General features: G+C 58.5%; 1 protein-coding gene and 1 long non-coding RNA gene across 3 annotated transcripts; one reads left to right on the plus strand and one right to left on the minus strand.

Annotated features, from left to right (window-relative positions):
* Positions 1-745: 745 nt before the first annotated feature.
* Positions 746-7,337, minus strand: MVD (mevalonate diphosphate decarboxylase). Its single transcript, XM_082437147.1, has 10 exons — positions 7,193-7,337; positions 5,540-5,610; positions 5,034-5,148; positions 4,603-4,749; positions 3,633-3,832; positions 3,470-3,544; positions 3,154-3,372; positions 2,846-2,961; positions 1,941-2,049; positions 746-1,416 (listed from the first exon to the last, which is right to left on the minus strand). Exons 1-10 carry the CDS (start codon positions 7,260-7,262, stop codon positions 1,336-1,338), a joined length of 1,203 nt encoding a protein of 400 aa, XP_082293273.1. The 5' UTR covers positions 7,263-7,337; the 3' UTR covers positions 746-1,335.
* Positions 7,338-7,444: 107 nt separating this feature from the next.
* LOC309648523 lies at positions 7,445-13,215 on the plus strand. Of its 2 annotated transcripts, XR_014256694.1 has the most exons (3): positions 7,527-8,762; positions 8,974-9,150; positions 9,781-13,215. It is a non-coding gene; the product is annotated as an uncharacterized lncRNA (long non-coding RNA). The 2 variants fall into 2 exon arrangements; XR_014256693.1 differs by lacking the exon at positions 9,781-13,215 and having other exon boundaries at positions 7,445-8,762; positions 8,974-9,616.
* Positions 13,216-13,739: the final 524 nt, after the last annotated feature.

The raw sequence follows: 13,739 nt of genomic DNA on the forward strand, positions 1-13,739 counted from the left end.
TGCAGACCCAGACAGCTCGGCTGCGGTGGATTCGAGTGGGGGCGGGGCTTCAAGCCAGGACCCCTGAGCCTCGTGGGGATCCCTCCCCGGAGGTCAGCGCAGGCCCAGCCTCCGCCTCATCTGGCCCTGGGCTAGTGCAGGTGTGGACAGGTGTGGCCTCTGCAGGCAACCCTTTGCTCAGAGACTAATTTGGGAGGGGTGGTGGTGAGAGTGTGGGAAGCTTCTGGGAAAACCCAGAATGCAGGGGTGCTGGGCCCTGTCCTCTGTCACCTCCCTCCTCTGACCCGTCCCCCCTTGCTTCAGGGTCAAGGTCAGAGAGCGAGAGCTCAGATGCCCTCCTCCTCCTACCCCCAGCTGGCTTAGGACAATGGGGAGGGATGCGAAAGGTGAGGTCGGTCAGGTCAGAAGAATGGAGAAGCTCACTTGGAGGGAGGGCTCTGGTCACAGACCCACAGCTTCGGGCTGAGTAGGGGCTCCTGCCCGCAAAGCAGCTTCCCACCTCCCTTCCTGGACGGAGCTTAGAGACAGGCCCAAACCGCGTCCCCAGCCTGTCAGCCTGAGTGACCATGTCCACCACGGTGGTGGCCATGGCCGTGGGGCAGGGTCAGCTGAGCACCTCATGTGTGGCTGGGCAACAAAGGGCGAGCTGGGGGCAGAAGTCGAGTCCCCAGCCCCATCTCCCGCCGTGCCCTCCCAGCCCCCTCGGTGAGCTCTGCCTGGACCAAGAGAAAGCACGCCAGGCAGAGTCCTTGAACTGCCTTTACTGCGGCCTTGGCGCTGCTCCCCGTCCCCTCAGACACAACACTGGTCTCTTTGTGAAGACACCCTGTACCCACTCGGGGGCCTGGGCTCAGGGTCAGGCGGAGCACTTCACGGGGGTGTCCTGAGGGTGTACCCTGTGCGGTGGCCCGTGCTCCAGCTCCGAGGGGGGACCCCTGACACGCCTTCATCTCCAGTGGTCAAGCTGCTGTTAGGGGCAGTGGGAGTGACCCCCGAGTTCAGGGCCAGAGCCCTTTATTGGCGATGCACCGGCAGCTCCCCACTGGCTGGCTTGGTCCCCCAGTGCTTGGATCTGGGAGCAAGCTCCCATCTCAGCAAGGTGCTGGGTGCAGGTCGGGGAAAGGTGAGGCACCTGGGGGGCCCCCGCTCCTGACCGCCTGGGCACCTGCAGGCATCATTCCACTGTCCAACTCGGCCATAGCACACTGTCCGGCCCGGAGCCAGGCGGCCACCCACAAATCCCAACAAGCACGGCCGGGCAGCCGCCACACCCGGTTCCCAGTCCCAGCAAAGCGGCCCCTTCTCCCAGCGGCGGCCAGGGCTCCGTCGAGGCGGTCAGGCGGCTGGCTTCGGCAGACCATCGGGACCCAGGAGGTGAGCGCCAGGGTCATCCAGGACCTGAGGCCCGGGTCCCACCTGGGGGTTGAGGAATCAATGTCAGGGCAGGTGACAGGGAGCGACTTCCTTCCAGGAAGTGCCGGTCAGATGACACCCTCTTGGTGACGCCGGGCCCAGGGCCCAATCCTCCAGCAGAGCCTCAGTCCCTCCGGGCAGACCTGGGTTGGACAGCAAGTCCTGGGGTGGACGGTAGAGGCCAAGGCCTGGGTGCACAGGTCACGGGTCTGGGAATTGGATGGATGTGGCGGAAATCCCGGCCCTGCCACTCTTGAGTGGGGACCCTGGTCTGTTCTGGGGGTCCGCACATTCCAGCCCCACCCTCCCCTCCCCTCCCCTCCCCTCCCCTCAGCCTGGGAGCACCGCCCCGCACACCGCCTGCATCCTTAAACATCCACTGTGAGTGAGCGAGGGAAACGCCAGGTGCTTTGAAACCAAGGAGCAGGTTCACGGCTACTCTACTGTCCCTCCCGCCGGGACACACTGGGGGTGGATGGTCTGGGACTGAGCCCACAGGGCACGTGCAGTGTGCGGCCGGGACGCACCTGCGTGGCAATGATGTATTTGACGCCGCCGGGGGTGGGGTCCGCACCCAGCGCAGCCTTAAGCTCATCCGAGAGCGGGACCGGCTCCACGGGCAGCCCCTTCAGAAACCTAGGAGACAAGGCAGGACTGGACGGTGAGTGCAGGGATGGGGCGTGTGCAGAACGGGCAGATCCAGGACGGAACACGACGCGGCTGCCGGGGGCCGGGGGGTCGTGACTACCAACAGAGTCGGGGCCTCTGGGGCTGACGGACAAGGGTGCCCAGCATGTTCTTAACGCCCCGGGCTGTGCACCTCAAAGCGGTTGAATGGTGGGTTTACGTTACGAGCGTTCACCAGGCACACAGACGCTGAGCGGGAATGCCGAGGGCCTGGCGCCGTCACTGAGGGGAGGGTTTCGGGAAACCTCCACAAGGCTTTGGTGCCGCCTCTCACCCTGGCCCACGGCTGCTGCTGCGCCCGTTGGGGGACACAGCTTAGGAAGAAAAGGCCTCAGCTGACACTCGGGTTGGTGCTTAAACCTACAAACTACCCCCAGGGTGACCAGCGCGATGAGTCCTCGGACGTGGGGCCGGTCCCACGTGGTGTGGAAGGTAGCATCCGGCTCTTCCCACTCGAAGTGGCACCGCCCCCTCTGGGTGACAGAGCAAAGGGCCCCACCCACGCTTCCCGCGCCCCTAGCAGGCAGGCATCCCCTCCCTGAGAACTGGGTCCCTCAAACAGCAGCGAGGAAGAAATCCAGACGCCCTGCCGTCACAGGAGCTGCGGGCGGCACGCGTGTGGCCCCGGGGCTGGGCCGAGTGGAGAAGCGTCCGCGGTCACACAGAGGCACACGTGGGACACACTGCCTGCGGTCCCACGGGTCCCCGCCTGCCGTGGCCTCCCGGCTTGGGGCCCACAACTCACTTGTCTCCGTTCAGCTCGGGGGGGAAGCTGTGCCTCACGGCAGCCACAAACTCAGCCACAGTGTCGTCCAGAGTGAAGATCACAGCGTTGGCACCCGCGTCAAACGTGTATGCCACCTGGAACCACGAGGTGGTTCAGACCGGCTCAGACCAGCTCCCAGTGCCCGCAGGCCGCCCGCTCAGGACGAGGGTGGGGGGCCGCGCAACCAAAATGCGAGCAAGAGGGAGCTGCAGCCCCCAGAGAAGCGGGCTCCGGGAAGCCCCGGCACAACCGGCTCCCGGCCCGGGGCGCCCCGGCCCCGCACCTGCCTTGGTCCGGCCGTGGTGCGCGTTGAAGCAGTGCACCAGGCGGATGACCTGCCGGGACGTGTCGCTGAGGTAGGAGATGGGCGGGAAGGTGTCCAGGCAGGTGGCGTGGAACTGGTTGCTGTCTTTCATGGTCAACTGGCCGAAGGCCTGGAAGTCGCGCTCCCTGATGCAGCGGCTCATCTCGGCCATGCGTGCCGGCACCAGCGCCTCGGCCCGGAACTGCAAGGCAGGCGGCCGCTCCGTGAGCCCAGCAGAGCCACGGGGCCCGGCTTCCGAGCGCCCCGGGAGCCGCCCGCCCAGCCGGCCGCGGCCTCACCCTGAGCAGCGCGCTGGTCTCCACGCTGGTCTGCATGCCCGCCGTGCTGCCCGTCGGCTTCCTGTCGGTGCTCACCTGCGGCGAGGGAGGGAGGTCTGCGCCACGCCCGCGGCCCCGGGAGATGGGGAGGCCCTCCCGCCCCCCGCTTGGCCCTCCCGCTCACCACGAGGATGAGGACACGGAGCTCCGGCCAGTGTGACTCGGGGGCCACCTGACGGGCGACGCTGTCCTTCCCGTCGGCCCGCTGCCCCATCTGCCACTCCACGAAGCCGCCGTACAGGCTGCGGCAGGCGCTGCCCGAGCCCCTGCGGGCCACTTCCGACAGGTCGCTCTCCACGCCATAGACCCGGGCCAGGGTGTAGGCTGCAGGCAGTGATGGGGGCGGGGAGGCTCAGACAGGCTGGAGGGGCCCTGGCCTGTGCTCAGTGCCACGGGAGGGGGGCACCCGGGGGACGGAGGCTCGGCCCCCAGCTCCACGGCTGGCATCCAGCACCCACGTGCTCATGCGTTCGGCCTCCGCAGGGGGCTCTGGCAGGAGGGCAAGCCCCCCTGGGGACTGGGAGATCTGTGTGCCGAGGGGCCAGAAAAAGCTTCTCTGAGAAGCTCTGAGGGGCGCTGTTTGGGGCAGGGCCCAAGGCACAGAGGGCAAAAAGTGTGCACGCCCGGGGCTGCTGGCAGCGCTGGGCACAGGGCCAGAACTGGTCAAGGGTCTGATGCCAGGATGCGGACCTGGGGGTCCACGAGGCAGGCCGTCTGCCCCCGATGCAGCCTGGCTTACTGGTCTCAGGCAACATGGAGGACGTGACTCAGCTGCCCACCTCTGTGGTAAGTGCCCCAGCTCGGGGGTGGGGGTCCCTGCTGGAGGGTGAGCCAACAGAGAGGAGGGCAGAGCAGAGATTCAGAGGGAGAGATGGGTCCCCAGTAGGCCGTCCGAGAGCCTGGAGCTGGCCACAGCCCTTGGGATTCTGCTACGTAAGCCAAGAACTCGTCCCCACTTAGTTTAAGCCAGTTTGAGGGGCGTTCTGTCATGCACAGGGTCCTATACACGGAGCTCAGCGTTCAGACATGTGACACGGCCGAGGCCACTGCCCCATGCCCGGGGCACAGCACTGGGACCCACCTCGGGCACCCACCTAGGCAGGCATAGCCAGCCGCTGAGGAGGCCAGGCCCGCGGCCGTGGGGAAGTTGTTCACCGAGGCCACGTGCACCTTGTAGCTGAGGCGGAGGGGCAGCGGGCCCTCGTGGCCGTCGCTCCTCCGCTTGCGGGCCAGGCGACGGACTGCGGGGACAGGAGACAGCGCCGTGGGTCAGCACGGAGGGGACCGGCCTCTGTCCGAGCTCCGCATGCAGACCTTCTCGGGAGACCCCAGGCCCCAGGCCCAGACCCCGCTGTGCTGACGGGCGTCCGCGGCCCCTGGGGCGTGGGAGGTACGGCGGCGGGGTGGGGTGGGAGGTGACGGCGGCAGCGCCTTCTGTGCACTCGGACCCGCCCAGCGCGAGGACGGGGCACAGGGGAAGGAGCGGGCCTGGCCTGACCCCAGCATCCCCGGGGCCCCCACTCACTCTCCCTCAGGCAGGCCTGGAGGCGCGGCTGCCCCACGTCCTCCTCCCGGCCGTTCAGCCAAATCCGGTCCTCTGTGAAGTCCCTGCTGATGGCGGCCGTTGTGGTGGTTTTTAACTGGGAAAGAAAGTGCAGGGCCACCTGAGTGGCGGGCATCGGCCAAGCACCCCTCTCTGCGGGGGCCTTTCCGGCCCTGGTCCCTCCTGGGCGCCCACTCAGAGCAGTGGCCTTGCCGGAGGTGGAGGCCAAGGCGGGCCGGGCTCGGGCGGTGGGAACACCGCATGGGCGTCCACTACCCAAGGCGCGGCCCGTGCTCCCATCTCCTGGCAGGGAATGCAGGGCAGGGACCTCCGGGGGGGAGCCGGGCGTGTGAATGCGTGTGCGCTGAGCACTCCTCAGAGCGGGCGATGGGACGCACAGCACTCGCTGGCTGGGGCTTGACTGCCACCGTCTGTAAACAAGGGTTTTGTAAGTGTTTCTTCGGTGTGTGTCGCCAGCCCAGGCTCACCTGATCCTGGTGCAACGTGACGCTCAGAGAGGAGTTGATGGGCAGGATCAGCTCCTCGTCTCGCTTTCCCCCTGGAAGACATGGCCCACGGCAACGCCAGTCAGTGTCCCAGCCCAGCAGACTGGCGCACTGTTGCCCCTGCCCACCAACGCCCCACCCCTCCCCACCCCCACTGCCACCCCACAGCTCCCCCCCAGCTGCCTGAACCCTGCTCTCTCACTGCACAATCTAATACAGGAAAGTCCAGAAGGATCCCCCATAAACACGCCCAACTGGTTTCTGACAGAAGTGCAAAAGCAGTTCCTTGGAGGAGGCACAGCCTCTTCCGAAAACACTTCTGGGTCACTGGACATCCACCACTGAGCAGAGCTGAGCCCCACATCTCAGACCTTGGACAAAAAAAATCACTCAGAATGAATCACAGACTTAGATTTAAAACGTAAAACCCTAAAACTTTTAGCAAAAAGCATAAACACTCTTCAGGACGTAGGACTAGGAAAGACGTCTCTGACTTGGTACCAAGGATGGAGAAGACGACCCACTGGGCCCTTTTAACAACTTCAGTCCTTTGAAAGACCCTGTTAGGAGGATGGAGAGAGAAGCTACACGGTGGGAGAAAATATCTGCAAACCACACATCCAGCAAGAATTAGTATCTAAAATACAAAGCGAACTTTCAAAACTCAACGGTAAAAAGCAGATAATTCAGTTAGAATGTGGACAAAAGTCCTAAAGAGACATTTCACATAAGACTCTCAGAGGACAAATGAGCACTGGGAAAGCTGTTCAACATCACTGAGCGGCAGGAGAACACAAACTAAAGCCACAGTGAGATGTCACCACACACCCATCAGAATGGCTAAAATAACAGCTGGTGACAACACGGCATGCAGAAAAGCTGGATCACACCTACATTATATGTTGTTGGTAGGGATGAAAAATGGTACAGCCACGCAGGAAAAGTTTGTTTCTTTAAAAAACCAGACATGCAACCACCCTATGGCCCAGCAACTGTACTCCGGGCCATTTATCCAGAAGAATGAAAACATGTTCACACAAAAACCCGTACAGGAAAGTTTACGGCAGCTTTATTCATAATTGACCCAAACTGGAAACAGCCCAGCTGCCTTGAAAGGGCATATGGCCAAGCAAACTGCGGCCCCTCTACGCTGGGAACAGAACAGGAGAGAAGTACTGACTCCAAGACTCACCGGGGCGACTCTCCAGAAACTAGTGAGCAAGAAGAGCTAATCCCAGGAGCATTCCTGAGACCAGAACAAGACAGACACGGAGAGCAGGTGGAGATGGCAGAGTGGGCGTGACCATGGGAGCCAAGCCCCCGCGGGGACGGGCGTCCTGTACGGACTGTGTCTCCCGGTGTCTAGCTCCGCGGGGACGGACGTCCCGTAAGGACAGTGCCCCCAGGTGTCCCGGCTGCAGGGGGTGCCCAGCTCCGCGATCGCCCTGCCCTGCCGGGTGGAGGGCGCGGCGGGTCCTCACACCTGCACGCGGACACACAATCTCATCCAGACGAGGGCCCAGCCCACCTGCCGCGGGCGGAGGACCCGGTCCACCGCCCAAACCGGCCCCTCCGAGCCTCAGTTTCCCCGTCCGCAGGGCCCCCACATCCCGCGCCCCGAGGCCCGCCACTCACAGTACTTGATGACCGCGATGTTGACCGGCGCGGTGCAGGTCACCACCTCGACCGGCTCCTCCGAGGCCATGGCCAAAAAACAACGCGACCCCAGCTCACGGCAGCAGGCCTTTCCAACCCGCGCCGCAGCCAGCCCCGCGATTGGTCCGCGTCGCCCCACCTGCTCGCGTGCCGCCCATTCAGCGGCGGGCTCGGTCCACGCTCCACCTCCCAGCCAATGAGCGGGATCGGACGATGGACTGCCGACGCTGAGCCCGCCCCCGCTGGCCAGCGGCCGCGCTCCGACTCTGCGCAGGCGCGGGGATCTGTCCCAAAGCGGTGTCCGCGCAGGCGCCGGCTCTGCGCAGGCGTGGGGTGTGCGCAGGCGCGTGGCGGCGGCCTTCCCGGTAGCGCGCGGCTGTTGCGGTCGAAGACTCGGGGTGGAAGCTGCTCTCAGCTCGACAGGACGGGGGCCCCGCCGCCCGGGGTTCCTCGCGCCTCGCCGCACGGAGTCCCCCTCGCCCCGCTGCCCGGGGTTCCCACAGACTCCCCACCCCCTGGGCGACCAGTTCCTGGGTGGCGGGCTGCTAAGGGAGGAGCTCCTTCGGAGATAGGTGCTTTCAAACCCCGCTCCCGTTTTTTTAAGCTCCAAATAAGCAAGGATTCTTTTTTCCCGGTTGAAATGGGTTGCCACATTTATATTGACTCTTTTATTGCTGTAAAATGTACCATTTTAACCACTTTTAAGCGTGTAGGTCTGTGGCATTAAGTACCTTTATATCGCTGGGCAACCATCCCCACCCTCCCTCTCCGGAACGTTTTCATTTTCTTAAACTGGAACTCTATTCCTTACAGAGTAACTCCCAATTTCCCCCTTCCCTTTGTAAAAATTTATTTTTAGCTTTAAAATGATTCAGGTGTCAGTGAAGATAGGAGTATGTGATATAAATTCTCCCACTCTGGGTGCTGCCTCCCCAGTTCTGTTCCTGGAAGTATCAGCAAATAGCTTTCTTCCTCTTAGGTGTTTCTTAGAGATCATCTCCGATGATCTAGACTTGCCATAACTTGTCCACCGCGTCCCCTGTTGGTTGACAGTTGGGTTGTTACCAATTTTTGGACACAAGCTGCTTTTTTGTGCAAGTGTGAGTTCTTCTGTAGGAGAAATCTCTGGAATTGGCATTGCTGGGCCCAGCAGGATGTGCCTAAAGTAATGTTGATAGCTCTTGGCAAGTTCCATTGATCATTGAAGCCCAGCCACCAAAGTAAGGGAGCCCGAACCTTCCCCAGCACGGCGGCTCCCCCTCCGCCTGACACATGAAAAATGGTATCTCACTGCCGTTTACAGCTGTGTTTCTGATGGTTGTTATTTTAAGTTTTTCTTGGAATCACTTTTCGGTTTCATGCAAAGCCACTGAAACTTCTTTGAAGAGTTGCTGGTGGATTGCTCTGGGCAGCGGTGGCGGTGTGTTCTCTGAGCCACAGGAGAAAGGTCACCCGTGAATCTCAGTGATGTATGCTGTGCCGTGGTAGTGACGTGAGGGACAGCGCAGACGTTCATGACACATCTGTTTTGCGTCAGGTACTGTGCTAGGTGCTCCACCCTACATCGCCTGGGTAACTTCAGTTTTATGGTTTATAATTTAAGTATTTACTATAGAGTGAATGTGTCACCCCAGATTCGTATGTTGAAACCGAACCCCCAGTGTGATGGCGTTAGGAGGGGGGCCTCGGGGGGTGATGAGGTCATGGGGGTGGAGCCCTCATAAAAGAGACCCCACAGAGCTCCTCACCCCTTCTTCCAGCAGGAAGACACCAGCCGTGAACCTGGAAGGGGCTCTCACCAGACACTGAATCTGCCAGCACCTTGATCGCGGACTTCCAGCCTCCAGAACTGTGAGAGCTCAGTGGTATTTGTTTAAGCCGCCAGCCTGTGGTGGTGTTTGGCATAGCATCCTGAACAGACTAAGACAGTACTACATGTACGTGATTTAGAGAGTGAATTACCAGATCCCCTTCTATACCCGCCACCCAGGTTTCAGCTCACCAAAGGCAGCCACTTTTAAATCTCTTATTTTTCTCCGTGTTTCTAAATAATCTGCTTATTTTCCCTCTTTTTTTCTCTTTTTCCTTTATTTTCGTTTTCGATGGTGTCTGTTGATTACCACCAAGTCGGAATGAGGAATTCTCTTCCAACCCCACCACGGTCCTTCCTCCCCCGTACAGTTACATGTTCTCAGTGTTATGCTCGTGTAAACCATGTTCACGGTTGAACATGTAGGCATAAATGCCTGACTGTGTGCATGTGGGCAAAGGCTCCCTTATGTAGTGGGGAACCTTGAACAAACAAGCCCCCTGAAAGAGGGCTGGACGTAGACCCGCAGGCTGACACGGTGAGCCCCAGCTCTCCTGAATGGTCAATCAACATGCATGTATAAGATAAACTCATCACAGGGCCTCTATTTTCTGTTTTTTTTTGTTTGTTTGTTTGTTTTGTCAAAGAGGTGTGGGTTAATGCCTGTGGGTCATGGTGAGGGTGATAAACCAGACGGAGAAACTTTAAGACACATGTCCACACGTTCTGATTTGCTCCATTAAAACGTGTTTCACAGGCATGGTGGTAGGTGCAGGGAAAACGGAGTCAGCTTGAAGTCTCAAGGTCGAGGGGCAACAACGAAGCCTGCAGCATCTCCCACAGTCCTCCTCAGATTTCCTGTCTTGTTTCAAAGCATTTTTTTTTTTAATGTGGTAAAATATACGTAACGTAAAATTTACCATCTTAACCATTTTCAAGTGTGCGGTTCAGTGGCAGTAGGGGCACTCACATTGTTATGCAGCCATCACCACTCTCGTCTCCAGAACTCTCTGATCTTCCCAAACTGAGACTCTGTCCTCACTAAATACTGACTGCCCACCCCTCCTCCAGCCCCTGGCAGCCACCCTTCTACTGTCTGTGTCTGAACTTGTCTACCCCAGGGACCTCATATCAGTGGAATCCTATAGGATTTGTCCCTATGTGTGTGGCTCATTTCACTGAGCATAATGTCCTCAGGGTTCATCCATGTGGTAGCAGGTGCCAGAATCTCCTTCCTGTTTAAGGCCGAGTGATAATATTCCGTTGTATGGACGGACCACGTTTTGCTTATCCATTTATCCGTCAGTGAATATTTGTGGTGCTTCTGCCTCTTGGCTGTTGTGAGTAATGCTGCTGTGAACGTGGGTGTCAAACATCCCTTAAAGTTCCTGCTTTCAGTTCTTTTGAGTGGAATTGCCCAGTGGTAGAATTGCTGGCTCATATGGTAGTTCTGTGTTTAATTTTTTGAGGAACCTCCAGACTGTTTTCCACGCACCTGCACCATTTTACATCCCCACCAATAGTCACAAGCTTCCCGTTTCTCTATGTCCCCACTGACACTTGTTCTTTTCTTTTCTTCTTTTTTTGTGGTAGCCATCCTAAAGGCTGTGAAGTGTGAACTGGTGTCTCATTGTGGTTTGATGTGCATTCCCAGATTTCCTTTTATTTGTGGTGATTTCTCAGTGTTGATGAGAGAGCATGTGGGATGGCGTTTCTCAAACGTTGGCATGCGTACCAGTCACCCAGGGAGTGTGCTGAAATGCAGGTTCTGAGTCAGGAGGTCTGGAAATCTGCCTGTGTAGCCAGCGCCCCAGGTGTCGACGGCAGAAGCTGCTGGGTGAGGGCCACACCGTGAGCAGCAAAGATGGATAACACAGTGCACAGGGGCCCTGCAGTCAGGCCAGCCCAGCGTGTGGGTAACTTTCTTAGCCACAGAGAGCATGTTTCCTACAGCAGAGCAGTGTTCCCTGAAGGGACTTAATGGACAGGAGGTGACTTGAAAAGGTGATATGTGTCTGTACGTAGATTTTTTTTATTGCCCTTTCGTTTCAATTCAGTCCACTCTGGAGATCCTCAGCAGCGAGGTTATTCTGGAACCTGGGGCATGCGAAACACCAGGGAGTGAGGCAGTGGGAGATGGAAAGGGAGGGAGTCTCCTCTCCCGGGAGATTACCTTGGTGGGGGAGGATTCGCTACTTACAGGAAAGGTGACCTTGCAGAGGTGATGAGGTGCAGGTAGACTGCACCGCGAGGTAGTACACATGGGTGGTGCAGACGCTGTGGTCCAGGGCAAGTGTACGGAAGAGGAGTCGGGGGCGGGAGCTGGGGTGGTGGGGGCACCGAGGAGTGATGCTGGTGGGCGGGGACTTTCTGGCGGTGGAGGCGGTGGGAGCGACTGCACAGGAGCACGTCATCCCTCCAGGAGGAAGTTCCTCTCTCCTCCAGGCCAACCCAGCAGCCAGGCGGCAGCCAGACCCTCGTGTGTGCTGGCGGGGGCAGCCATTCAGAGCGAGAAGGGCCCGGTGCCCCAGATTTCACTCCCCGCCTCGTTTCTCACTGTCCTCTTCGTCATCTTCTGAAGTCCCATGGGACTTATCATCTTGGCCCTGGAAATAAAGGGCTTGAACTCGGCGACCTCTAAAGGCCCGGGGCTCTGACCGTGTGCCCGCACAGCGATCCCGTCTCCGTGGGTCCCGGCACTGGCTTGAGGCTTTTCTGCAAAGGACTGGGTGGCAGACGCCGTTGGCTTCCTGCCTCTTCCAGCTCGGCTGCCACGACCTGCCTTTGCTGTGGCAGATCCAGAGCAGCCCTAGAAAACGAGCAACTGACACGGACACGGAGGTGTGAATCTCATAGAATTTTCAGGCCACAAAATCTTCTTTTGATTTTTCTGGTTTTTTTTTTTACAGTGGTAAAATATGCATAACACAAAATTTCCATTTTAACCGTGTTTAAGTATTTAGTTTTAAGAGCATTCACATTGTGGTGCAGCCATCACCACCCTCCGCCTCCAGAACTTTCTCACCGTCTTAAACTGAGACTCTGTCCCCATTAAACACTGACTCCCCGGTCCTCACAGCCACCATCTACTTTCTGTCACTCTGTCTTTGACTCCTTTAGGTCCCCGTGTCAGTGGAATCATATAGGACATGCCTTTTTGTGTCTAGTTTATTTCACCGTGCATCGTGTCCTCAGGCTTCACCTGTGTGGCGAGTGTCACAGTTTCCTTCCTTTTTATTGCTGAGCAACGTTCCATTGTACAGACGGACCACACTTTATTCATCCATCAGTGGACACTGGGCTGTTTCTACCTTTTGACCGTTGTGAATAATGCTATGTCTTTTTTTTTTTTAATATTTATTTATTGATTTGGCTGCGCCGGGTCTCAGTTGCGGCATGTGGACTCCTTAGTTGCAGCATGCGGACTCTTAGTTGCGGCATGCATGCAGGATCTAGTTCCCTGACCAGGAATCGAAACCGGGCCCCCTGCATTGGGAGCACGGAGTCTTAGCCACTGGACCACCAGGGAAGTCACTGCTATGTCTTTTGCTTTTCTTTGATATAACCATCCTCAGCTCTTGGGCTGTCCAAAACAGGTCGGGAGGGCTCGGTTTGGCCCCTGGCCATGGCTCACTGACCCTGCTCTCAAACAAAACGGTCCCAAATCACATTCTGTGCTCCGCTTTGCGTTGCCTTGTAAGTATCCAGGAACTGCCCAGGCTCACCAGCCATCCCCATCTAGAGAAAACGGATCTGGGTGGAGTGGCCCAGGGCTGAGGGCTGTCTGGGTCTGCAGGGAGGACAGTCCAGCCCCTGCGTCGGCTGGACCATGTCCCGGTAATCACTGCAGGGGGCACCGCCCTCCCCTTTTCTTCTTGATAACTTTTTTCCCCCCAGAGCCATTGTTTCTGGCTAAAAGTTTTCCTGTTTATTAAGGAATGTTTGATGCACATAAAAGAATACAGGTCATGTGGTCATATAAAGCGTCAAAAAACGAAGCCCCAGCCTCTGCCACTTACTTGGAGAACTCCGACCAGTTTCCGCAAGTACCTGGTGCCTCTCCCGTCCTGGTCCACTCGCAGGTGCAAGGAGGTGGGCGGCCCTGCTTTCTGTGAGGTCTTCTCCCCGCACAGCACTTCCCGTGTCTGAGCCCAGCTCTTCTCATAGTTATGTCTGTAAGGACCCCTGACTCTTCCTTATAGGATGAATTCAGTGTCAAGAGGACCCAGCTGCAGAGGACCTGCTGGCATCCTGGGAAGGTGAGGATGACAGAGTAGTGGGGTTGGTACCAGAAACGGAGAAACAGAGCTCAGTTCACGCCCCACGCGAAGACTCGTGGGAGGTCACCCCGGCCTTCATACTTTCAGGCTTTCAAAATTACCTTCCGTTGTCTCCCTCTTCAGGGAAGAGCTGTGTGACTTTCTAATAATCACAGAACGGAAGGTTCTGAAGCCTTCGCAGTCCTTCTAAACTTTGCTAAGTTGTGTGTGCTCCTCTGGCCATTCACACACTTTCGTTGGGGTCCTCCTCCAGCAGGTGCTGTATCGGGTGAGGGGGGAGGCTGGCAATCTCCTCGTGGAGGTGAGACAGCTTCTAAAAATTGAACAAAGGGGACTTCCCTGGTGGTTCAGCGGTTAAGACTCCGCACTCCCAACGCAGGGGGCCCAGGTTCGATCCCTAGTCAGGGAGCTAGATCCCACGTGCCACAACTAAGGC

Source organism: Balaenoptera physalus (genome assembly GCF_965194825.1).
Source record: "Balaenoptera physalus genome assembly, chromosome: 19".
NCBI lineage: Eukaryota > Metazoa > Chordata > Mammalia > Artiodactyla > Balaenopteridae > Balaenoptera > Balaenoptera physalus.